The sequence below is a fragment of the Aquarana catesbeiana genome, linkage group LG04, assembly GCF_042186555.1.
Source record: "Aquarana catesbeiana isolate 2022-GZ linkage group LG04, ASM4218655v1, whole genome shotgun sequence".
Lineage (NCBI taxonomy): Eukaryota > Metazoa > Chordata > Amphibia > Anura > Ranidae > Aquarana > Aquarana catesbeiana.
This window is the reverse complement of record NC_133327.1, coordinates 91,538,118-91,562,668: the sequence shown is the minus strand read 5'-3', so window position 1 is coordinate 91,562,668 and position 24,551 is coordinate 91,538,118. Positions and strand designations below refer to the sequence as shown.

Here is a 24,551-nt window from a genome sequence, read left to right as displayed (position 1 = left end):
GGTAAGTGTGCTTCACTTACCTGGGGAAGAGATGGCACCAGGATGCGGTATAAGAAGGCAAGTTGGCAGAGGCAGTGTGATGCTTTGGGCAAAGTTCTGCTGGGAAACCTTGGATCCTGTCATTCATGTTTATGATACTTTGGTGTGCATGTCTCAGTGGGTCAGGGCTGTTTTAGTAAAAGGGGGCCATACTCAATATTAGGTGGGTGGTCATAATGTTATGGCTGGTCGGTGTATATTTCAGTTAACTAGTTATTATACGTGGTGGCTGAATTTGTTTTTTTTTTTTTATAATCCTGAGAATAATACCATACCTGTTCTAGGGTGGCTATGCTTACCCCTCCACTGATTCTATGGAGGGAGGCTGCTCTCCTGATTTTTACTGAAAAAAAATAAGTCTTCCTCTATTTATCTCCATTCGGTTGAGGAATTAGTACTTTACATCAGATTGCTTGGAAGGCAGATAGGAAAATTTCTTTTCAGCTCAGTTCAAAGGAAGTGACAAGGACACTGCAATTATTTCAAAATCAACAGATATTTTCTGTACATGCAGAAAATGTTTTGTGGCTCATTCACAGTATTGTTGCTCCCTGAAGAGCGATCCGCGCTCAGATCGCTGTACAGAGAACATTTGACAGGCGATGAGGACGTGTTGCATCGCCTCCTCACTTGCCTGCTTTGCATTGCAAAGCAGTTGCAGTGTGGCCCCATTCACTTGAATTGGTCACGTTCAGTTAGAAGTTGTGCACCTTAAGCTACAGGTACAGCTACTACCCAGGAAGCAAAGCATCACGACCACAGCGTATGTACATCCATGGCCGCTGCCTCTGAAACTAAGGAGGGAGTGGTAAAATGTGACTTAAAGTTGAAGTCCATGCAAAAATGAAGATCCCTGGATCTATAGACACCACCGATCTAACACTTACCTCTCTAGCCCTGTAAAGAAAAAATGAGTATACATACCTTTTTTGAACCCGATCTGATCTCCAGCAGCAGAAGCTCTGCAAAGGACATGGCTGTGAAATGAATGGGAAGTGATGTCACCCATATACTATGGGGCTTCCCTTGTCAGATGTGTCCCCTGCACCCACCTCCACAGCGAAGCCGTAGCTAACAACTCAGCATGGGATCCGGTCGGAAAGAAAGGTATGTGTACTCGTTTTTTCTTTACAGGGCTAGAGAGGTAAGTGTTAGAATGCTGGTGGCTATAGATGCAGGGATTTCAGTTTTTTCGTGGACTTTAACCACTTGCCACCCGCCGTATAGCAAAATGACATTAGCAAAGTTGTTGTGTTATCCTGATCGGACGTAATGTGACGTGATCAAGATAGCAGAGCTGGCGCGCAGCGCGGCGATCGGGGGTGCTGTGTGTCGGTCTGACACACAGCAACTCCGATCGTGGTATGTAGCCTCTGACCAATCACAGCTGATCATCGCGTGAACCAGGAAGTGCCGGTAAACGGCTTTCCTCGGTTCACGCTGACAGGGAGAGCCAATCGGCGGCTCTCCCTGTCAGAGGGGGGTCTGTGCTAATAATGAACACATTGATTATCAGCACAACCCCCATCAAAAGGTGCCCATCAGCTGCCAATCAGTGCCCATCACCTGCCAGCCTGTACCCCTCTATAAACACCTGTCAGTGCCCACAACAGTGCCGATCAGTGCCCACAACAGTGCCAATCAGTGCCCAAAAAAGTGCCAAACAGTGCCCCATTAGCAATGCCTGTCATTGCCCCAACAAAGTGCCAATCAGTAGCACTCAGTAATGCCTGTCAGTAGCTCCTCATCAGTGCTGCCTATCCAGTGCCACCTATCAGTGCCCATCAATACCGCCTATCAGTGCCCATCAATACCACCTATCAGTGCCCATAAATACCGCCTATCAGTGCCATTAGTGCCACCTATCAGTGCTGTCAATGCTTCCTATCAGTGCCGCCTAGCAGTGCCCATCAGTTTTTCAAAATTGTCCGCCTTTTTTCGTTTATAGTGCAAAAAAATCAAAAATTGCAGCGGTGATCAAATACCACCAAAAGAAAGCTCTATTTGTGGGAAGAAAATTATAAAAATTTAGTTTGGGTACAGTGTAGCATGACCGCGCAATTGTCATTCGAAGTGCGACAGCGCTCAAAGCTAAAAATTGCCCTGGGCGGAAAGGGGGGAAGTGCCTGGTATTGAAGTGGTTAAAGCTTTATCCCCATCCAAACATTTAGTGTGAACGAGCCCTTAAGCTTAAAAACTAAAAAGGAATGGCGCCTTCACATCTAAGGAATGGTAAGCTGCAGTATATTGAGTTTTTGTTCTTGACTTTTAAATATCCTTTAACCCTTTCACTGCCAGAGCCGTTTTTGCATGTTTTTCACACATGGTTAAAAAATCATTTTAGGCCTGAAGATTACATCAACCCCCCAAAACATGATATATTTTCTGAAAGCAGACACCCTAGAGAATAAAATAGTTTTGTTACATTACCGCAAAGGTCTAGGAAATGCAACATTTCAGTACAAAATTTCACTAAAGTTAATTTTAGGGCACACAGACGCAATAAATTACCCAATTTGGTAAAGATGAGGTTGCACAGAGTAAATAGATACCCAACATGTCAAACCTTAAATTTGCGTGCACCCGTGAAATAGCAACAAACGTCAGTATCCTATATTTTCCATATGCAACGCTTTAAAAGCCCCCCATAGGTCATCAGTTTAGTGTTATGGAGGAGGTGTGGTGCTAGAAATATTGCTCTCACTCGGGTGCGTGCGGCGATATGTAACATGTTTATTGCAATCATTGTTTTCATGCGTAGGTGCCCCTGACACATGCGTTTATGTTCGGATGCATATATATGGGGTTAACTTAAATTTTTACTGTGAAACACAGTTTTTTTTACTTAACTTTCTTTTTTATCACATAGGGCACAAAAAGTCCCCTATGTAATCATTTTTTGGTGATTTTAGGTTCTCTTTAATGAGACATCCAGGATCTAAAAGACCCTGCATGTCTCCCTGTGCTCCACTGAATGTAATGCAATCCCATTACTGGGCGTGTGTGTAAGCAATTGGGTGGCAGCGCAGCCACCTGAATACATCTGTCTTTCTGTCTGACAGGCAGGAGTCTGCTTGTCAGATTTACACACAATTCTGGTGGCTGTAGCCATGGTGAATGTGTGTAAACCCCCCTCCCCCACTCTGCAGAGCTAAATGAGAATAGCTCTGAGAGCTGATTGGAGGGAAGAGAATACACCCACTTTCAGACAACACACAGGCACAGAGTTGAGGCTGTCAATCAGCTGGAGGTCCCTCCCCTGTCACCATTTCTCTCTTGGTGTCAGGAAAACTTGTCAGAAGTGATTTATGCAGATTGCAGAGGAACGAAGCAGCAGACAAAAGTGACACTTAGTGCTCTTAACTGAGACAAGTACACACTATTGAAGGATATGCTTTGTTCATATGTCATTATTATTATACAGGATTTATATAGTGCCCACAGTTTACACAGCGCTTTACAATATAAAAGGGAGACAATACAGTTACAATACAAAAAAATACAAGAGGATTAAGAGGGCCCTGCTCAGAAGAGCTTACAATCTAATAGGGTGGGGCAGGTGGTACAAAAGGTTGTAACTGTGGGGAATGAGCTGATGGAAGTGGTAGGAGATTAGTTGGAGACGTGATAGGTTTTCCTGAAGAGATGAGTTTTCAGGGATCGCCTGAAGGTAGCAAGAGCAGGGGATAGCCGGACAGGTGGAGGTAGCGAGTTCCAGAGGATGGGAGAGGCTCTGGAGAAATCCTGGAGACGAGCATGGGAGGAGGAGACGAGAGAGCTTGAGAGTAGGAGGTCTTGAGAAGAGCGGAGAGGACGATTTGGGTGATATTTGGAGACAAGATTGGTGATGTAGCTCGGGGCAGAGTTGTGAATGGCTTTGCATGTTGTGGTTAGTATTTTGAATTTAATTCGCTGGGTGATTGGGAGCCAGTGTAGGGATTGGAGGAGAGGGTTGGCAGACACTGAGCGGTTGGTAAGGTGGATAAGTCTGGCAGCAGCATTCATGATAGACTGAAGAGGGGATAGCCTATGGAGCGGTAAGCCAATGAGAAGGGAATTACAATAGTCAAGGCGAGAGATAACAAGGGAGTGAATGAGGAGCTTTGTGGTTTCATTTGTTAAAAAGGGGCGAATTTTAGAGGTGTTATGAAGATGAATTCTACAAACATTTGTCAATGATTGGACATTTCTTGTCTGAGGTTTACAACCACTTTAACCACCTCAATACTGGGCACTTTCACCCCCTTCCTGCCCAGGCCATTTTTCAGCTTTCAGCGATGTCGCATTTTGAATGACAATTACGTAGTCATGCAACGCTGTACCCAAACTAAATTTTTAGCATTTTTTCCCCACAAATAGAGCTTTCTTTTGGTGGTATTTGATCACCTCTGCGGTTTTTATTTTTTGCGCTATAAACAAAAGAAGAGTGACAAGTTTGAAAAAAACACAATATTTTTTACTTTTTGCTATAATAAATATCCAATTTTTTTTTTTTTAAACAAATTTTTTCCTCAGTTTAGGCCGATATGTATTCTTCTGCATATTTTTGGTAAAAAAAAAATTGCAATAAGCGTATATTGATTGGTTTGCGCAAAAGTTATAGCGTCTAAAAAATAGGGGATAGTTTTATAGTATTTTTATTATTATTTTTTTTTTTTTACTAGTAATAGCGCCGATCTGTGATTTTTATCATGACTGCGATATTGCAGCGGACATATCAGACACTTTTGACACATTTTTGGGACCATTCACATTTATACAGCGATCCGTGCTATGAAAAAGCATTGATTACTCTATAAATGTGACTGGCAGGGAAGGGGGTTAACACTAGGGGGTGATCGAGGCCTTAAATGTGTGTCCTGGGAGTGATTCTAAGTGTGGGGGGAGGGGACTGACTGGGGGAGGTGACCGATCGGTGTCCCTATGTACAAGGGACACACCATCGGTCTCCTCTCCTGTGACAGGACGTGGATCTGTGTGTGTTTACACACACAGATCCACGGACCTGCTCAGTTACTGGGCAATTGCGGGTGCCTGGCGGACATCGCAGGCACGCGCATTGGGTCCCCAGTGACGCTGCGGCGCACGCGCCCCCTAGTGGCCCAGGAAGGCGATCACGTCATATGACGGCGGCCCAGAACAATAGCTGCTTCATCCCGCCGTCATATGACAGTGGGCAGGCGGCTAGTGGTTAAAGCGGAGTTCCACCCAGAAATGGAACTTCCGCTGATCGGATTCTTCCCCCCCCCCAGAGCCACATTTGGGGGGAAGGGGGAGCGGATACTTGTCAAATCCAAGTATCTGCCCCCACTTCCGGGGAAAGATCGCCGCAATCTGTGCGGCGAACTATGCAATGTCCGGCCCCTCCTCCTTCTCCGCTGCTGCCTTCTGGGAGACACACAGGTCCCAGAAGATAGCAGGGACCATTCAGAAAGTGCAGCGTGACTCGCGCATGCGCAGTAGGAAGCAGGCGGTGAAGCCACAAGCCTTCACTTCCCTTAGTAAGGATGCCGGCGCTTGCACTCAGAGCCCAGGGACGGGTCGACTTCAGGTGCTGACATCACGGGCTCCCTGGACAGGTACAGGTCCTTATATTAAAAGTCAACAGCTACAGTATTTGTAGCTGCTGACTTTTAAATGTCTTTTCCCCAGGCGGAACTCCGCTTTAAGCCAACTTGAATTCTGTCTGAACTCTGCTGAATTTAGCTAAATATGAGCTGTGGATGGCCCTGTTGGCACTACCCGGCTCAACAAAAGTCAATTTCATAATTGAAGTAGCTGGGTGAACTGTCCCATAAACAGTGATTGCATCCTATAAGATTTTATTTATCTTTATTTATTACAGGTACTTTTATAGCGTCATCAATTTACACATTTACACACCGCTTCACATATATATATTGTACATTTACATCAGTCCCTACTCTCAAGGAGCTTACAATCTAAGGTCCCTAACTCACATTCATACCTGCCCCTCCCTATTAGATTGTAAGCTCTTCTGAGCAGGGCCCTCTAAACCCTCTTGTATTCTATTGTATTGTAACTGTATTGTCTTCCTTTTATAGTGTAAAGCGCTGCGTAAACTGTTGGTGTTATATAAATCCTGTATTATAATAATAATAATAATAATAATAATGATACATACACATACTGGAGCCAATTTAGATAGGATCCAGTTAACCTACCAGCGTGTCTTTGGCGTATGGAAGGAAACCGGAGTACCCGGAGGAAACCCACGCAGGCACAGGGAGAACATGCAAACTCCAGGCAGGTAGTGTCCATGCGGTCACTGTTCCGGTATTTGAGCAGCCATGGGTGTTGTGGTTGTCTGAATACAATAACCCACAGTGTAGCTTCCACCATCAATGCTATTTATCATGGACGGAGGAATTTATTGGTTTCGCTCATTTTCTACCTTAGAGTGTAAGCTCCTTGAGGGTAGGGACTGATGTGAATGTACGATGTATATGTAAAGCGCTGCGTAAATTGATGGCGCTATATAAGTACCTGAAATAAATAAATAAATTATCCCTGTGGGGAAGAACAAGAGAAATCTAAGCATGTATGGCTAGCCTTACAAGCAGATGAAATCAGGTCAAATTCAGGTATTTAAATCAGTTACATATAAAATACATGTAATTGATTTTATTTATTTTTTTATAAATATATAACTGCATTCAGTAGGATTTATTTATTTATTTATTTATTTATTACCTTTTTTTTTTTTTTTTTTTTTTTTTTTTATATATGTGTTGAGTTCAGCTTTAAATATTTTGCAGACGTCTGTTCTTGATTCATCAGAACAGAAAAAAAAGTGCGAAGAAAAATACATTTTGTTTCGGAAAAGTACTTCAATTTGACAAAAAAAAGCTTTGTGTTTTTAGGACACGCTGTGTCGTATAGGACACCCAGCAATTACGGCGGCTCATCTCAGATGTAGCAATGACGTTGTCAGCTCTTAATGAGAAAGACTAGCTTTGTGTGTCTGCACAAATCGACTGCTATCTCCTTTAGAAGCAATAAGAAGTGTATTGTGTGACACAGAGTTCTAACTGTGATGTTCCTGTACAGATTGTAAACAGTGGGGAGCCTCCAGGATCACAGGCACTCTAATGTCTTTTATAAGGTGTCAGCCTGTGGTCATTGGTGACTTGGAAGTGGCTGCTGGCAGGCTGTTTCCTGTAATATATCAAACCACACAGGGTCAGATCACACAGTAAAAGAGGAGGAATCCTCTGCCTCTCTGCAGATTCTCATTGCAGTGTTCCTGCTCACATCACTCTATCTCCGTCTATCATTATGAGAACTGTTAACCGACACCCTTATACGTGACTACAGGATTATATATTGTCTGAATCCATTGGAACTGTTACCCTTTTTTTTTTTGGAAAGCTAAATCTTTATCATTTTTTTTCTACTCCTATGGAAGATGGGGAATTCGTACGCTGGGCAGCTCAAGACGACGCGTTTTGAGGAAGTTTTGCACAACTCCATCGAGGCATCTCTGAGGTCGAACAACTTGGTCCCCAGACCCATCTTTTCACAGCTGTATTTGGAAGCTGAACAGCACCTCTCTTGCTTGGAAGGTAAGAGATTGTGAGCCTGTATACACTGCTGCTGTCATTGTAGTGTTCCCATATTCTAAAATGTATAATATATTGCATCGGTGATCATATTCCTATAGAGTGCCAACATCCAAACTAGTTAAACACAGAAAGGAAAACCCCTAAATGGACTTTAAAGGCACTGGCGTAGTAAATTGTTGAAAAAAGTATAAGTATACTTTTTTCAACAATTTACCATGCCAGTGCCTTTAATGTCCACGTAGGGTTTTTCTTTCGGTATTCTAAAATGTATTGAAATTATTCTGGACACTGCTTAAATCAATGAAAGAAGTTATAGACACATTTGTATTTTGTAGTGAATTGGTTTTAACAAGTGTGTGTGTTATATGGGGATACTGCAAACAAGGGTCCAGATCAGCCTTTCTCAACCAGCGTTCTATGAAATCCTGGGGTTCCTCCACAAATTGCTAGGGGTTCCTTGAAGAGAAAGTTATGGTCAGATTGATCTTCTGCCTATAAAAGCAATAACATTCATAATTGTTTGGTAGTGAATTGTTTTTAACAAGTGTGTGTGTTATATGGGGATACTGCAAACAAGGGTCCAGATCAACCTTTCTCAACCAGCGTTCTATGGAACCCTAGGGTTCCTTCATAAGTTGCTAGGGGTTCCTTGAAGAGAAAGTTATGGTCAGATTGATCTTCTGCCTATAAAAGCAATAACATTCATAATTGTTTTGTAGTGAATTGTTTTTAACAAGTGATAAATATATTGATCTTGATCATTGATCTTATGCCTATAAAAGCAGTGTTATAAACATCAATATTTTGCAGTGAATTGTTAACAGGTGTGTGGTATATGGGGATACTGCAAACTAGTCCAGATTAGCTTTTCTCAGCCAGGATTCCATGGAATCTTGGAGTTCCTCCAGAGGTTGTTAGGGGTTCCTTGAAGAGAAAGCTATGGTCAGATTGATCTTCTGCCTATGAAAGCAATAACATTCTTAATTGTTTAGTAGTGAATTGTTTTTAACAAGTGTGTGTTATATGGGGATACTCCAAACAAGAGTCCACCCCAGCCCTTCTCAATAAAGTTTCTGTGGATTCCTTGTGTTCCTCCAGAGATTGCTAGGGGTTCATTGATGAGAAAGCTATATCTGGATTGATCTTAAAAGCAGTATTATAAACATCAATATTTTGCAGTGAATTGTTTTTAACAGGTGTGTGGTACATGGGGATACTGCAAACTAGTCCAGATTAGCTTTTCTCAGCCAGGATTCCATGGAACCTTGGAGTTCCTTCAGAGGTTGTTATGGGTTCCTTGAGGAGAAATCTGTGGCAGATTGACCTTCTGCTTATAAAAGCAATAATATATATATATATATATATATATATATATATATATATATATATATATATAAAATTTTGTAGTTAAATATTTTTAACAGATGTGTGTTATATGGGGGATACTGCATAGAAGTGTCCAGACCAGCCTCTCTTAAAGTGGTTGTATACTTATTTTTGAAACTTTTACCTACAGGTTAGCCTATATATTCCCCTCGCAATGAGCCGCTGACTGCAGCGGCGCATGTGCACAGGGGAGTCTCGGCTGAGAGCACGGCAAACTCAGGACCTTGCCGGAAAGAAGTCTCCCGCGCGATACCTGGAAGACACGCCGAGGGGAAATGTCAGCTCCCTCGCAGTGGACCGGGAGAGATGCCGGCGCCTCGTTCTAAGGTAAGTATCTCATAATGAGCTAGTATATAGCATACTAGCTCATTATTGCTTTTCCATTACAGGTGTAGGGAAAAAAAAAATTCAGCGGGTTTACTACCGCTTTAATAAGGGTTCTGTGGAGCCTTGGGGTTCCTCCAGAGGTTTCTAGGGGTTCCTTAAAGTGATTGTAAAGGTTGTTTTTCTTTTTTTAAATAACAAACATCTCTATACTTACATGCTCTGGAACTGCACAGAGTGGCCCCAAACCGCCCTTTCTCGGGTCCCCTCCTGGCACTGCTGGCTCCTCCTCTCCGTCCAGTGCCCCCACAGGAAGCCGCTTCCCGTGGGGGCACTCATGTGTGCTCGCATTGACACAGACAGCCGGACTTGGCCCCGCCCCTTCATCACTGGCTTTGATTGACAGCACTGTGAGTCAACAGCTCCAGTGCCCCAGCAAAGCCAGCAAGTGAGGGGCGAGTAGAGCTGCAGAAGTGCACAGCTCTGGATCAAATGAGGGCTCATTTTTAGGGAGGAGTGAGGGGAAAAATCAATGCCTAAACATTTTTTACCTTTATGCAAGGAATGCATTAAGGTAAAAAATGTTCAGGCTTTAGAACCACTTTAAACCAATGCCACAGATACTCACCTCCTTTTCAACGGTTTGATGTTCACGAGGACCCTCACCAGCATTGGCATCTTTTTCCCAGCTTCTTCCAAGTGCTAGTCTTTGGCTGTCTTGATCAGCCAGTGCGGGATGACGTCATTTCCATGCATTCGTTATTCATCCCGGCAGACTGGCACTGTGCCAGAAATGTAAAAATGTGCAGCTATGGTATATTGTAGAGAGGAATACCAGCAGGCAGGTAGGTTTATTTTATTGCAGGAGGGACATAGCATACCTCTTCTGCGGTAAACAGGCTGTCTGCAGGCAAGATTCTTTATTTGACTTTAGTTCTGCTTTCATTACAATTTTTACTGTTCTTTTCTGGCCATTATTACCATTCACTTAATTTCATGATTAATATTGAAAATAATTTTGTCATATAGAATATAGTTAGAGGGGGTTAAGTAAACCCAATTATTTATTATTTTGTTTAAAACTCTCTACAACCTTCTGATCACACTAATGTGCCATGTGCTGTCAATATAATCATTTTTAGTGAGGGTTCCCTGAAATCTTAAAACTATTTCAAGGGTTCCTCCTTAGTAGAAAGGTTGAGATAGGCTGGTCCAGACAGACTTGCAAGTTGTGATCTCCCCAGAAGAATCCCTGAGTAATTATCTACGGCTGTGCATTTTATGGTTTAAAGCAGCTATAAAAGTATATAGATATACAGTACACCCCTCACATTTTTGTAAATATTTAATATATCTTTTCATGTGACAACACTGAAGAAATGACACTTTGCTACAATGTAAAGTAGTGAGGGTACAGCTTGTAAAACAGTGTAACTTTGCTGTCCCCTCTCCCCTGTCCAACCAAACTTGCCAAGATCCTGAAACTGAGCTGCAGCACAGTGGGCAAGACCATACAGCAGTTTAACAGGGCAGGTTCCACTCAGAACAGGCCTCACCATGGTCAAGACAAGCAGAGTAAGGACATGGATTACTGGAACCATGTCCTGTGGTCTGATGAGACCAAGAAAAACGTATTTGGTTCAGATGGTGTCAAGCATGTGTGGCGGCAACCAGGTGAGGAGTACAAAGACAAGTGTGTCTTGCCTACAGTCAAGCATGGTGGTGGGAGTGTCATGGAGTGGGGCTGCATGAGTGCTGTTGGCACTGGGGAGCTACAGTTCATTGAGGGAACCATGAATGCCAACATGTACTGTGACATACTGAAGCAGAGCATGATCTCCTCTCTTCATAGACTGGACTGCAGGGCAGAATTCCAACATGATAACGACCCCAAACACACCTCCAAGACGACCACTGCCTTGCTAAAGAAGCCGAGGGGAATGGTGATGGACTGGCCAAGCATGTCTCCAGACCTAAACCCTATTGAGCATCTGTGGGGCATCCTCAAACGGAAGGTGGAGGAGCGCAAGGTCTCCAACATCCACCATCTCCGTGATGTCGTCATGGTGGAGTGGAAGAGGACTCCAGTGGCAACCTGTGAAGCTCTGGTGAACTCCATGCCCAAGAGTGTTAAGGCAGTGCTGGAAAATAATGGTGGCCACACAAAATATTGATACTTTGGTCCCAATTTGGACATTTTCACGTGAGGGGTGTACTCACTTTTGTTGCCAGCGGTTTAGACATTAATGGCTGTGTATTGAGTTATTTTGAGGTGACAGCAAATTTACACTGTTATACAAGCTGTACACTCACTACTTTACATTGTAGCAAAGTGTGATTTCTTCAGTGTTGTCACATTAAAAGAGATAATAAAATATTTACAAAAATGTAAGGGGTGTACTCACTTTTGTGAGATACTTTATATTTTTTAAATAATAAACATGTCATACTTACCTGCTCTATGCAATGGTATTGCACAAAGCAGCCTTGAACCCCCTCATCTGGGGTCCCACATTGGCGCTCTCAGCTGCTCCTTTTTACTTCCTATTGGGACGCACCTGCAAGTGAACCAAGCTGTGTGTGACTATTGACAATGACAATGGCTCCTGCTGCTGTCTCTAAGCCCGTGAGAGGGGAGAGAAGGAACCAGCACTGCTGCAGACAATCACAGCGCTGGATTGATACAGGGCTCAAGTAAGTATTTAGGGAGGGGAGTGGGGGGAACAGCTAGTGGGAGGTATTTTACCTTAATGAAGGTAATGTATTAAGGTAAAAAAATATTCTGGCTTTAGAACCTGACATATTCCTGACAGGTTTGATATTTTTGGATTTGCTTAATTTGTATCTGAATTTATAAGAAGGAAGCAAAGCAATTATTGCATCAAGAATGTTATTTTATTTGAATTCACCAAGACTATACAATCAGTAAATTCTCAGGTGGGATCCCACACAGGAAGCTTACCTCTTGCAGATGGACACATTGTCCTGTAATGTTTGACACAGTGGCTGTGATGACCCGTTGTATGAATGGGTGTGATGGCAGCACAGTGGCTTGGTGGTTAGCACTTCTGCCTTGCAGCATTGGTGTGCTCAGTTTAAATTCTGCTTAGTACACTATCTGCTTGGAGTTTGTATGTTCTGCCTATGCTTGTGTGGGTTCCTTTCCATACTCCGTAGACATGTACAAGTTTTATTTACCATAGTATCATACTATTAGTATGTATGCTTGAAAGGTATGTAGGTAGGTACCTTAGATTGTAAGCGCCTTGTACTGATGTGAATGTATACTATGTAAAATGCTGTAGAAATTATTAGTGCTTTATAAATACCTGTAATGAAGAAATGAAAAATGATAATTAAGTACGATGCTGTAAAATCACTTTTTTTATGATTACAGTGATTATTAATAACATTTTTGTGCTCTGGTGACCCCAGTCTACCAATTCTTAATTTTCCTTTGTATTTATTAGGTAAAATATTTCATTTCCTAATAATATCATGAACTTTGGAAAGCACAATTTTTATCACATTAGGTTTAAATATTGCTATTTACTTCACTTGGAAGCCTATTCCAAACACCCAATATATAGCCTGTATAGCATCAGCATTTACTGAATGGGTTAAACTATTCACATAATTCTCTGTTCCCAATGAGATTAAACTACAGCGATAGGGACATTTTTCTTCAGCTAAATACCATACCTGTGTGTTTTTGGGTTGAGAAGGAAATTGACACAAACATAGGAAAAACATGCAAACTCCATGCAGATTGTGTCCATTGTAGGTAGGTACAGAAACAAGGACTTTGCCAAAAGTGCATACTACAAGACTGTTCTTAGTTTTGCAAATAAAATAGTTTATTGGATGACTTGGGATCTTCCCATGACCTGTATTGTTCTACAAAATGTTCATGAGATATAATTCTTCGCCATTTCATTGTATTAAGGGTGATGCGCTGTCCAAGCTGTGTATGATTAAACAATATTAGAGAAGATCATTTTATGTTGCCATCATCCCTATGCAGTACATGTAGAACAATTAACCCCTCTTATCTGTGGGACTTTATAGCAACACAGATATATAGATACATTTTTACAAAATATCTGCAATCCTTATTACTGCAAAAAAAAAAAAATTGTACAAATAAAGATTGCAGATTTTTTGTAAAAACGTGTCTATATATCTATATTGCTATAAAGTCCCACAGATAAGAGGGATTCATTGCCCTACATAAGCTGTGAGAATTGGTAAAGGTGCGCTGTCTATTTAAATGAATAAATGTGCTCAGCGCTAACATTCATGATACATATATAGTTACATAAAAAATCTAATACATACAGAAATGTTTTATATCATTTTATGTAATTATTTGTTTGTCATAATTTTTAGCACTGAGAACTTTTGTTCATTTAAATAGACAGGGCATTTTTGCCAATTCTAATTTCTCATATCTAGTCTTCAGATATTTGTGTGCAGCAGTCTTCTTTTTATTATTGTTTTCTGAGGACATAAAGTACAGTTTTTTTTCTGTGTATGATGAATTCTGATGTCTGAGCCACTTTAATAATATGATAATAATAATGATTTTTAAAGCATTTTAATGAACCCACTACACTAGATTTCAGCAGATTACTGCATTTTGCACATAGTTGCTGCACATTACACTAGTTTATTAAAGGGCTAGTCCAAAAGTAATATTTGAGTTATAGATGGAGCCTGATAGATCAGCCCCTCAGACCAAAGTATCTATGTATAACAAACCCATGACCAGAATTCATCTTTAAAGGACCTGTAAATCAAAGAGGAACTTATAATATTTTAAAACACATATAAAGAAGCTGAAGTTTTATAATTAAATGAGTTCTATTGTCACAGCATACACTTTCATTTTAGAACATCAGCATTGTAATGGGAATACAAACAATAGTTATTTTGGCTATCCAGTATAAGCTTACTTGACAAATCTCCTTTCATGTTGTGAGTGCTGCCTGTCTGCTGGCCATCTCTTTCTGCAACTTCCTGAATTCCCTGCATGCTTTGCAGCTTTTCTATTTCTAAGGACTATATATCCCATGGTACCTTGATTCCTGTACTGACTCTGGTGTTCTGCCGAAAACTCCAACTCGCCGAAATCTCCAACCACATCACTTCCGGTGAGAGATTTCAGCAATAATTGGAGATTTAGAGTTGGCTGTTTTCACAGAACGCCAGCAGCGTATACAGGAAGAAAAAATTTGTTGCCGCCTTGGAGGCGGACATGTTGTTGGTTACTAGGGGGTGGACTACCCAGTGGTCTGTCAAAACAGCGAACCCGTCCTGTACCGTACCCTACTCGCAGGACAGAGCTCTGTCCTGTCTTCTTCCTCACCGATCAGCGGGTGCCAGCGATCATCCGTTGGCCAGCACCCGCTGACTAATCACAGCACATCCGGCACGCCAGCGGCACAAACACGCGTCACCTACCCAGAACAGCAGGATCACATACTGGATATACTACACTAACTGCACTATATACTCTGAACTGTATAATATATACATAGACGTGATTCTGAGTAACACTATAGCAGTCGGTCGGCATTTGGTTAACACGTCATATCTCTACCAAGTGTTGCTTGTGCTGTACTCCTGGTATATCTATTTTATGTTGACATTGTACTTGTCAGCTGTATGAGCTTAATGAAATTCTTTAGGGAAAAAAAATAGAAATGAAAGGCATTATTATTTCCCCTTTTTGTATAAGTGATCACATACCCTCTGTTCTCAAGTGCATAAGGAGCTCAGATTGCTAGGGAAGGAGAAACAGCAGGACACTGGTCTTTCCAGTGAATGGCTGTGCAGGGGTTGGGGGGCGTGTGAGCAGAAGTTTGATCATTAGAGGAGAGCACACTGAGTTCCCAGCAAAGCTAGAGAACTGACCACAGCGTGTTCTCCTGCTTGGTGTGGTCAGTTTTTAATAGGAAAGCAGAGGGACTGGCAGGAACACCAGGGATTTCACACAAAGGAAGCAATACAAAGAGAACAGGATACTTTTTCATACAAGTACATGGTAACGTAGGCACATATCAAGAATGTGAAATATTGGGTTTACATACTCTTTAAATATATGCTGAACTGTTTGTTTTGTATCTATTATATTTTTTATCCAAGCTTGTTGCAAGTAATCTGAATAGACAAGTTCTTATATGAGCTTAAATAACTCTGGAGGCGTAACATTCTTGACAAAACCAACCGCAGGAGAAAGAGCGCTTTGCCTTGTGATCAGTGTTTTGTAACAATTGGTTGAAGAAAGACTCCTGTGGACACAAAAAACCTTTATATGCATCCGTGCTTTCAAAGCACCTTTTCATAAGCACTGCGCTGGCTTCCTCCTCCTCCCAGTCTATGCTTTAGGAGCTGGAATTAGCATTTTCTTTAAGATCCCAAGTGCCCGGTCTGATCACAATGCTTGCTGTGAGTCCTTTTCATGGACTCATTTCCACTAAACACTTTCAAATAGACTATCATTTTACCATAACAAGGTTCGGAATTTTAATGTTTTAAGGGATTGTGTGGCCAGCGATATTCATAGTACTAATAATATAAGGTGGCTGGATTTTAGGAGATGAGCAAGCTGTTGTGGTTTTTCTTCCATAATCATACAAGTTGGTATCTGCCAAGGATTAAGGCCAATGAACAGTGATGACAAAATCCATGTCAGCATTTTTACAATTGTTTAATTTGTTGCTGTAAGTGGTGTCTGAACTTTTCTGTTTTCTCCTATGGCTATATATGGATGACCGAAGTAGTAAGAGATAAGCCTATCTGTGCTTAGACTACTGTACTTCCTATACCCTCCATGCATGTCTTGGCAGATAATTGGATGGGACGCGCATGTGGTTAAATCGCGCATGTGGTTAAACCGATAAAGGCTCATTCACCTTTGTCTTGGTGTTCAGTAACACAGAAAGAATCTGTAGAGCAAGGACATTCCAGATGCTCATTACAGCTACCTAGTTAACTCTTGTACTGCCTAGTTATCACCAGATCATGGTAAATGATGCAAGCATTGGTCAGATTGCTTTTTTGGTGACCTGCAATGTAAAGGCATAATGTGCTGGTATGCATCGCATACTAGCACATTATGTAAAACTTACTTGCAAGCAAAGCCATCGTCATCCCTGCCATCCTTTTTTGTCACTGTCATCCATCTTCACCCGTCCTCCTTCCGGGTCAGCGGACTCGGCCTGTGTGACGTCACTCCCGCGCTTGCACGGCACAGGGCTCTGAAGAAACGGCATGGGCAGCCGTCCCTTCAGAGCGCATGCGCCGATGACGTCATCGGCGGCGTATACAGTAAATATCTCCTAAACGGTGCAAGTTTAGGAGATATTTACAGTACCTACAGGTAAGCCTTATTATATTCCTACCTATAGGTACATACAATCAAGGGAAGTTTACTTCCTCTTTAACCGCTTGCCGCCCGCCGGCTGTCATATGATGGCCAGGCGGCACAGCTCTCGTTCTGGGAGGGCGTCATATGAAGCCCTCGCCTGCCCGGCCCACCAGGGGGTGTGCGTGCGCCGCCGGTGGCAATTGCGCGCGCCCGCCGAGTCACTGGACACCCGATGAGCGTGCCCGGCGGCCGCGATGTCCGCCGGGCACACGCAATTGCCTGGTAACACGGCAGTACCATGGATCTGTGTGTGTAAACACACAGATCCACGTCCTGTCAGAGGAGAGGAGACCGATGTGTGTTCTCAGTATAGAGCAACACCGATCGGTCTCCTCCCCTTGTGAGTCCCCTCCCCCTTCAGTTAGAAACATTCCCTAGGAACATAATTAACCCCTCGATCACCCCCTAGTGTTAACCCCTTCCCTGCCAGTGACATTTATACAGTAATCAGTGCATTTTTATAGCATGGATCGCTGTATAAATGTGAATGGTCCCAAAAATGTGTCAAAAGTGTCCGATATGTCCGCCACAATATCGCAGTCACGATAAAAATCACAGATTAAATAAATAATAAAAATGCTATAAATCTATCCCCTATTTTGTAGATGCTATAACTTTTGCGCAAACCAATCAAATTTATGCTTATTGCGATTTTTTTTTTACTAAAAATATGTAGAAGAAAACGTATCGGCCTAAACTGAGAAAAAAAATTGTTTAAAAAAAAAAATTGGATATTTATTATAGCAAAAAGTAAAAGATATTGTGTTTTTTTCAAACTTGTCACTCTTCTTTTGTTTATAGCGCAAAAAATAAAAACCGCAGAGGTGATCAAATACCACTAAAAGAAAGCTCTATTTGTGGGGAAAAAATAATAAAAACTTCATTTGGGTACAGTGTTGCAAGACCGCGCAATTGTCATTCAAAATGTGACAGCGCTGAAAGCTGAAAAATGGCCTGGGCAGGAAGGGGGTGAAAGTGCCCTTTATTGAAATGGTTAATGAGCTTTAATGAGCTATGTACAGAAACCTTTAAAATCAATCTAAACAATATCAATAGTCTCCAAAAGTAATCCATGAACATTCACTGTTAAAGGACCCTGTAATTTTTTTATTTTTTTTTCATAAAATAGTTCCCTGTTGGATCCCACTCAAGTAATTTGATGTGGTGAAAGAAAACTCCCAGGATTAACCACTTCAGCCCTGGAAGGATTTATACCCTTCCTGACCAGGCCATTTTTGGGATACAGCACTGCATCGCTTTAACTGACAAATGCGTGGTCGTGCGATGTTGTACCCAAATAAAATTGACGTCCTTTTTTCCCCACACACTTTCTTTTGGTGGCATATGATCACCTCTGTGCTTTTTATTTTTTGCGCTATAAACAAAAAAGACAGAATATTTTGGAAACAAAAACAATATTTTTTGGTATAATAAATATCCCCCAAATGTATTTTTTTTAAAACAAATTTCTTCATCAGTTTAGGCCGATATGTATTCTTCTACAAATTTTTGGTAAAAAAAAAAAATCACAATAAGCGTATATTGATTGGTTTGCGCTAAAAGTTATAGCGTCTACAAAATAGGGAATAGATTTACAGTTTTGGACGAAATTGTTGGCACCCCAGAAATTTTTCCAGAAATTCAAGTATTTCTCACAGAAAAGTATTGCAGTAACACGTTTTGCTATACACATGTTTATTCCCTTTGTGTGTATTGGAACAAAACAAAAAAAGGGGAGGAAAAAAAAAAGCAAATTGGACATAATGTCACACAAAACTCCAAAAATGGACTGGTCAAAATTCTTGGCACCCTTAACTTAATATTTGGTTGCACACCCTTTGGAAAAAATAACTGAAATCAGTCACTTCCTATAACCATCAATAAGCTTCTTACACCTCTCCCCCGAAATTTTGGTCCTCTCTTCCTTTGCAAACTGCTCCAGGTCTCTCTTATTGGAAGGGCGTCTTTTCCCAACAGCAATTTTAAGATCTCTCCACAGGTGTTCAATGGGATTTAGATCTGGACTCATTGCTGGCCACTTTAGAACTCTCCAGCACTTTGTTGCCATCCATTTCTGGGTGCTTTTTGAGGTATGTTTGGGGTCATTTTCCTGCTGGAAGACCCAAGATCTCGGACGGAAAACCAGCTTTCTGACACTGGGCTCTACAGTGTGACCCAAAATCCTTTGGTAACCCTCAGATTTCATGATCCCTTGCACACATTCAAGGCACCCAGTGCCAGAGGCAGCAAAACAACCCCAGAACATAATTGAACCTCCACCATATTTCACTGTGTAGGTACTGTGCTCTTTTCTTTGTAGGCCTCATTCCGTTTTCTGTAAACAGTAGGATGATGTGCTTTACCAAAAAGCTCTATCTTGGTCTCATCTGTCACACAAGATGTTTTCCCAGAAGGATTTTGGCTTACGCAAGTACATTTTGGCAAACTGTAGTGTTGCTTTTTTATGTCTCTGTGTCAGCAGTGGGGTCCTCCTGGGCCTCCTGCCATAGTGTTTCATTTCATTTAAATGTCGATAGTTTGCGCTGACGCTGATGCTCCCTGAGCCTGCAGGACAGCTTGAATTTCTTTGGAACTAGTTTGGGGCTGCTTATCCACCATCCGGACTATCCTGCGTTGCAACTTTTCATCAATTGTTCTCTTCCGTCCACGCCCAGAGAGATTAGCTACAGTGCCATGGCTTGCAAACTTCTTGATAATGTTGCACACTGTGGACAAAGGCAAATCTAGATCTCTGGAGATGGACTTGTAACCTTGAGATTGTTGATGTTTTTCCACAATTTTGGTTCTCAAGTCCTCAGACTGTTCTCTTCTCCTCTTTCTGTTGTCCATGCTTAGTGTGGCACACACAGACACACAATGCAAAGGGAATAAACATGTGTATAGCAAAACATATGTTACTGCAATACTTTTCTGTGAGAAATACTTGATTTTCTGGAAACATTTCTGGTGTGCCAACAATTTCGGCCATGACTGTATGGCATTTTTATTATTTATTTATTTTTTACTAGTAATGGTGACAATCAGCGATTTCTAAAGGGACTGCGACATTGCGGCAGATAGATCGTACACTTTTGACACTTTTTTGGGACCATTGACATTTATACAGCGATCAGTGCTATAAAAATGCACTGATTACTGTATAAATGTCACTGGCAGGGAAGGGGTTAACATTAGGGGGCGATCAAGGGGTTAAATGTGTTCCCTGGGAGGTGTTTCTAACTGTGAAGGGATGGGACTGAATAGAGGAGGAGCCAGATCGTTGTTCCTAATTAGTAGGAACAGACGATCTGTCTCTCCTCCCCTGTCAGAACAGGGATTTGTGTGTTTACACACACAAATCCTCGTTCTGGCTCTCGTGCCCGCGATCGCAGGTGGGATATGATGTTGATTTCAATACATTGGACTCAAAGTTAAGTGTTGCAGTTTTAAGATCTCTTTTTATTGCACGAAAACTGATGGCTTCACGATGGGTATCCTCTACTCCGCCATCAGTAGATGAGTGGAAATCCGAAGTGAATAAATATATTTTGTTTGCGAAACATACGTACCTCTTTCAGAATGCTCTACATAAGTTTGCTACAATATGATCTAGTTGGATAGACACGATGGGCCTGTCTATTACTCTTTGTTGATAAAGTTGCTCTCATTGTTACTTGTGGGATATTTATTAGTTTGCCAAGTATGTTAGAGGGGTACAGGTGCTGCATTGATATATTTATTTAACCACCTCAAAACAGTGCACTTACACCCCCTTCCTGCCCAGACCAATTTTCAGCTTTCAGTGATCTCACACTTTGAATGACAATTACTCAGTCATGCAACACTGTACCCATATGAAATTTGCGTCCTTTTTTCACACAAATAGAGCTTTCTTTTGGTGGTATTTAATCACTAGTGGGTTTTTTATTTTTTGTGCTATAAATAAAAAAGACCTTAAATTTTGTGAAAAAAATGCGTTTTTCTTTGTTTCTGTCATAAAATTTTGCTAAGTAGTAATTTTTCTTCATAAATTTTGCCCAACATTTATACTGCTACATACCTTTGGTAAAAATAACCCAAATTAGTGTATATTATTTGGTCTTTGTGAAGGTTATAGAGTCTACAAACTATGGTGCCAATCACTGAAAATTGATCATATCTGATCAGGCCTTCAGTACATCAGGTGTATCTCATTTCTTGAGACACTACAAGTCAGAAAAGTACAAATACCCCCCAAAAGACCCCTTTTTAGAAAGCAGACATTTCAAGGTATTAAGTAAGTAGCATGGTGAGTGTTTTTAAGTTGTAATTTTTTCCCACAATTCTTTGCAAAATGAAGATTTTTTATTTTTTATTTTTTTTAAACTGTCATATTATCAGGTTATTTCTCACACACAGCATATCCATGCAACAAATTACACCCCAAAATACATTATGCTACTCTTCCCGAGTATGGCGATACCACATGTGTGAGGCTATTTACACAGCCTGGCCACATACAGATGACCAACATTGAAATAGAACTTTCAGGTGTTCTACGAGCATAAATTACACATCTCATTTCTCACCCACCTATTACACTTTTGAAGGGCCTGGAGACCTGGGACAATGGAATTGCCCACAAAATGACCCCATTTTGGGAAGCAAACACGTATAATCTATGGGGAATGATGAGTCTTTTGAACGGTTCATTTTTTTTCCAGAAGTTTTTGGAAAATGTGGAAAAAAATGAAAACGCATTTTCTTTACACAAAGTTGTCAATTTATAAAATATTTCTAACACATAGCATGTATATAGCAAAAATTACACCCCAAAATACATTCTGCTACTCTTCCCGAGTATGGAGATGCCACATGTGTGAGACTTTTACACAGCCTGGCCACATACAGAGGACCAACATTGAAGTAGCACCTTCAGGCGTTCTAGGAGCATAAATTACATCTCATTTCATATCTACCTATCACACTTTTGAAGGTCCTTGAGCACCAGGACAGTGGAATTACCCACAAAATGACCCCATTTTGGAAAGCAAACACCCCAACGTATATTCTATGAGGCATGGGCTGCTGATAGGTACTCAGGTATTCTGATGGGCTGCAGATAGGTACTCAGGTAACTTGAAGGGCTGATGACAGGTACTCGGTTACTCTGATGGGCTGGTGACAGGTACTCGGGTACTCTGATGGGCTGGTGACAGGTACTCGGGTACTCTGATGGCCTGGTGACAGTTACTCGGGTACTCTGATGGGCTACAGATAGGTACTCGGGTACTCTGATGGGCTGGTGACTGGTATTCGGGTACTCTGAAGGGCAGTGACAAGTACTCAGGTACTTGGTACTCATATGAACTGTGACAGGTACTCAGGTACTCAGATGAACTGTGACAGGTACTCGGTTACTCAGATGAACTGTGACAAGTACTCGTGTACTCAGATGAACAGTGGCATGTACTCAGGTACTAAGATGGACTGTGACAGGTACTCAGGTACTCTGGTACTCATATGGACTGTGACAGGTACTCAGATGGACTGTGACAGGTACTCAGATGGACTGTGACAGGTACTCAGGTACTCATATGGACTGTGACAGGTACTCCGGTACTCAGATGGACTGTGACAGGTACTCAGGTACTCTGGTACTCGTATGGACTGTGACAGGTACTCAAGTACTCATATGGACTGTGACAGGTACTCGGGTACTCATATGGACTGTGACAGCTACTCAGGTACTCGGGTACTCAGATGAACTGTGACAGGTACTCGGGTACTTAGATGGACTGTGACAGGTACTCGGGTACTCAGATGGACTGTGACAGGTACTCAGGTACTCAGGTACTCAGATGAACTGTGACAGGTACTCAGGTACTCAGATGGGCTGTGACAGGTACACAGGTACTCAGATAGACTGTGACAGGTATTCAGGTACTCGGGTACTCATGAACTGTGACAGGTACTCGGGTACTCAGATGAACTGTGACAGGTACTCGGGTACTCAGATGGACTGTGGCAGGTACTCAGGTATTCAGATGAACTGTGACAGGTACTTTGATAGCTGGTGTCAGGTCCTCTTTATTGGGGGGGCAATCAGTGTGTTGGAAAGAGAGGAGGTTACCACCATATCAGAATGGTCAATGTAGTGGCCACATCCCTGAAATATGTAAATATGTGAAACAAAAGGACTATTCCCCCTTAAGTGGGACTTTAAAGGCCACAAACACTGACATGCGTAGAAAAACAATTTTTATTACATAAGAAAAATATTCCAGATCAAACAAATGATCGTCTGTGTACATTCACAGTGGGTGGCAGCGGGGGTGGGGGGGAGGCTTGCATGCGTGCGACCTAAACCCAGAAGCAGGCAGCGCCGTACGGGTGCGTCGCTTTGTCTTTGCAGGCCACCCGTCCGCAGTAGATGGCGGGCGGTTTGCAAGTGGTTAAAGCAGATCTTTACTGCCCAACACAGACTTTCTCAACTAGGGTGCCTCCAGAGGTTGCTAGGGGTTGCTTGAGCTTAGGGCAATTTCTGCCACTCAGATAAGTAACTACTGAAAACAATATTCTTTTTTTTAGCTATCTGTAGAGGGGATTATTCCCAATGACAAGTGTAAAGCCGGCCATTCGTGGATCAAAATGCAGCCTGTTCAACAGCGAGTGGTTGTACTTGTGTACGGCCAGCCTGCTGGGAAATATTCTCTCGATCAGCACTGTCAGCTATAGTCAGCAGTGCTGATCAGTGTATTTTGACAGTGGGGAAGTCTCCCCGCTGTCAGAATACAAAAGCACAGTGAGGGGAGAAATTCCCCCCATCTACACATCCATTGGTTCAACAGAAAATAAAATGACTCATGTATAGCCAGCCATAGGAGTATTCATCCCAGTGAACATCACTATTGTACCACGACCTGTAGATATAGTAATTATTATCAGGGGTTCCCTGAGACTGGAAAATTATTTCAAGGGTTCCCCGTTGTTTAAAAGGTTGAGAAAGGCTGATCCAACAAAACCCGCCTCAAGTCCCACTAATTACCTGTCCTTATAGGAGCCTTCTTGCTGCACACACACCTTTCAGTTCACATTCTCAACATTGGGGAGATGATGTAATAAAGTTGGTTCTAACATTCTAACGAATGTACGGAAGTGATGTATTTTAAAATGAAAATGTGATTCTTTAGCTTCCTTGTGCTACTGTTTTATGCATTCCCTGTTGGCGTCTCAGAAGGTTCTGACCTGGTTTCAGCCTTTGTTTGGTGCAGCTGTAGGATTGGGGCAACATCAGTGGTCACTCCATCATCATCGAGAGATGGTCCTTGAATACAGGTGCTCTCCTTTAGGAGAGAAGATAAGGCTACAACTTTTATATTGCTCTACAACAATAAAAAGTAGAATAGGACTTACTGGACCTATTAACATGTAATTCTTATGATTATTATTTCAAAGTTACTCTACATAACCTCCTTCACATAGGTGTGCGTAGCCTATTGCATTAGGGTGTGCACCCCAAAGCTCAAACACGCACACACTACCAATCACTCACAATGTTCATTCAGAAAGGTAAGGGGCAGGTAAATTACATAATTACCAGCCCCTTCCCCCTCCCCCACCTCACCTCACCCACCTTAAAAATATCCCTGCAGCAATAGCCAGTGGGAGAGGAGGGAGTCCCATACCTCCCAACTTTCTGAGATGGGAATGAGGGACACCTATCAGCAAAAGTATGCAGGCATAGGACACACCTTTTGCCACACCCCCTTAAAGGAGAATTGTACAAAAAAATAAGATTGGTT

At 41.9% G+C, this 24,551-nt stretch overlaps 1 protein-coding gene across 1 annotated transcript in view; it reads left to right on the top strand.

Annotated features, from left to right (window-relative positions):
* GREB1 (growth regulating estrogen receptor binding 1) overlaps positions 1-24,551 on the top strand; it is a 216,982-nt gene that overhangs the window by 61,554 nt on the left and 130,877 nt on the right. Inside the window, exon 2 of the mRNA XM_073625369.1 lies at positions 7,469-7,625. Within this exon, the coding sequence (XP_073481470.1) occupies positions 7,469-7,625 (157 nt within the window). The remainder of the gene's footprint in view (positions 1-7,468; positions 7,626-24,551) is intronic.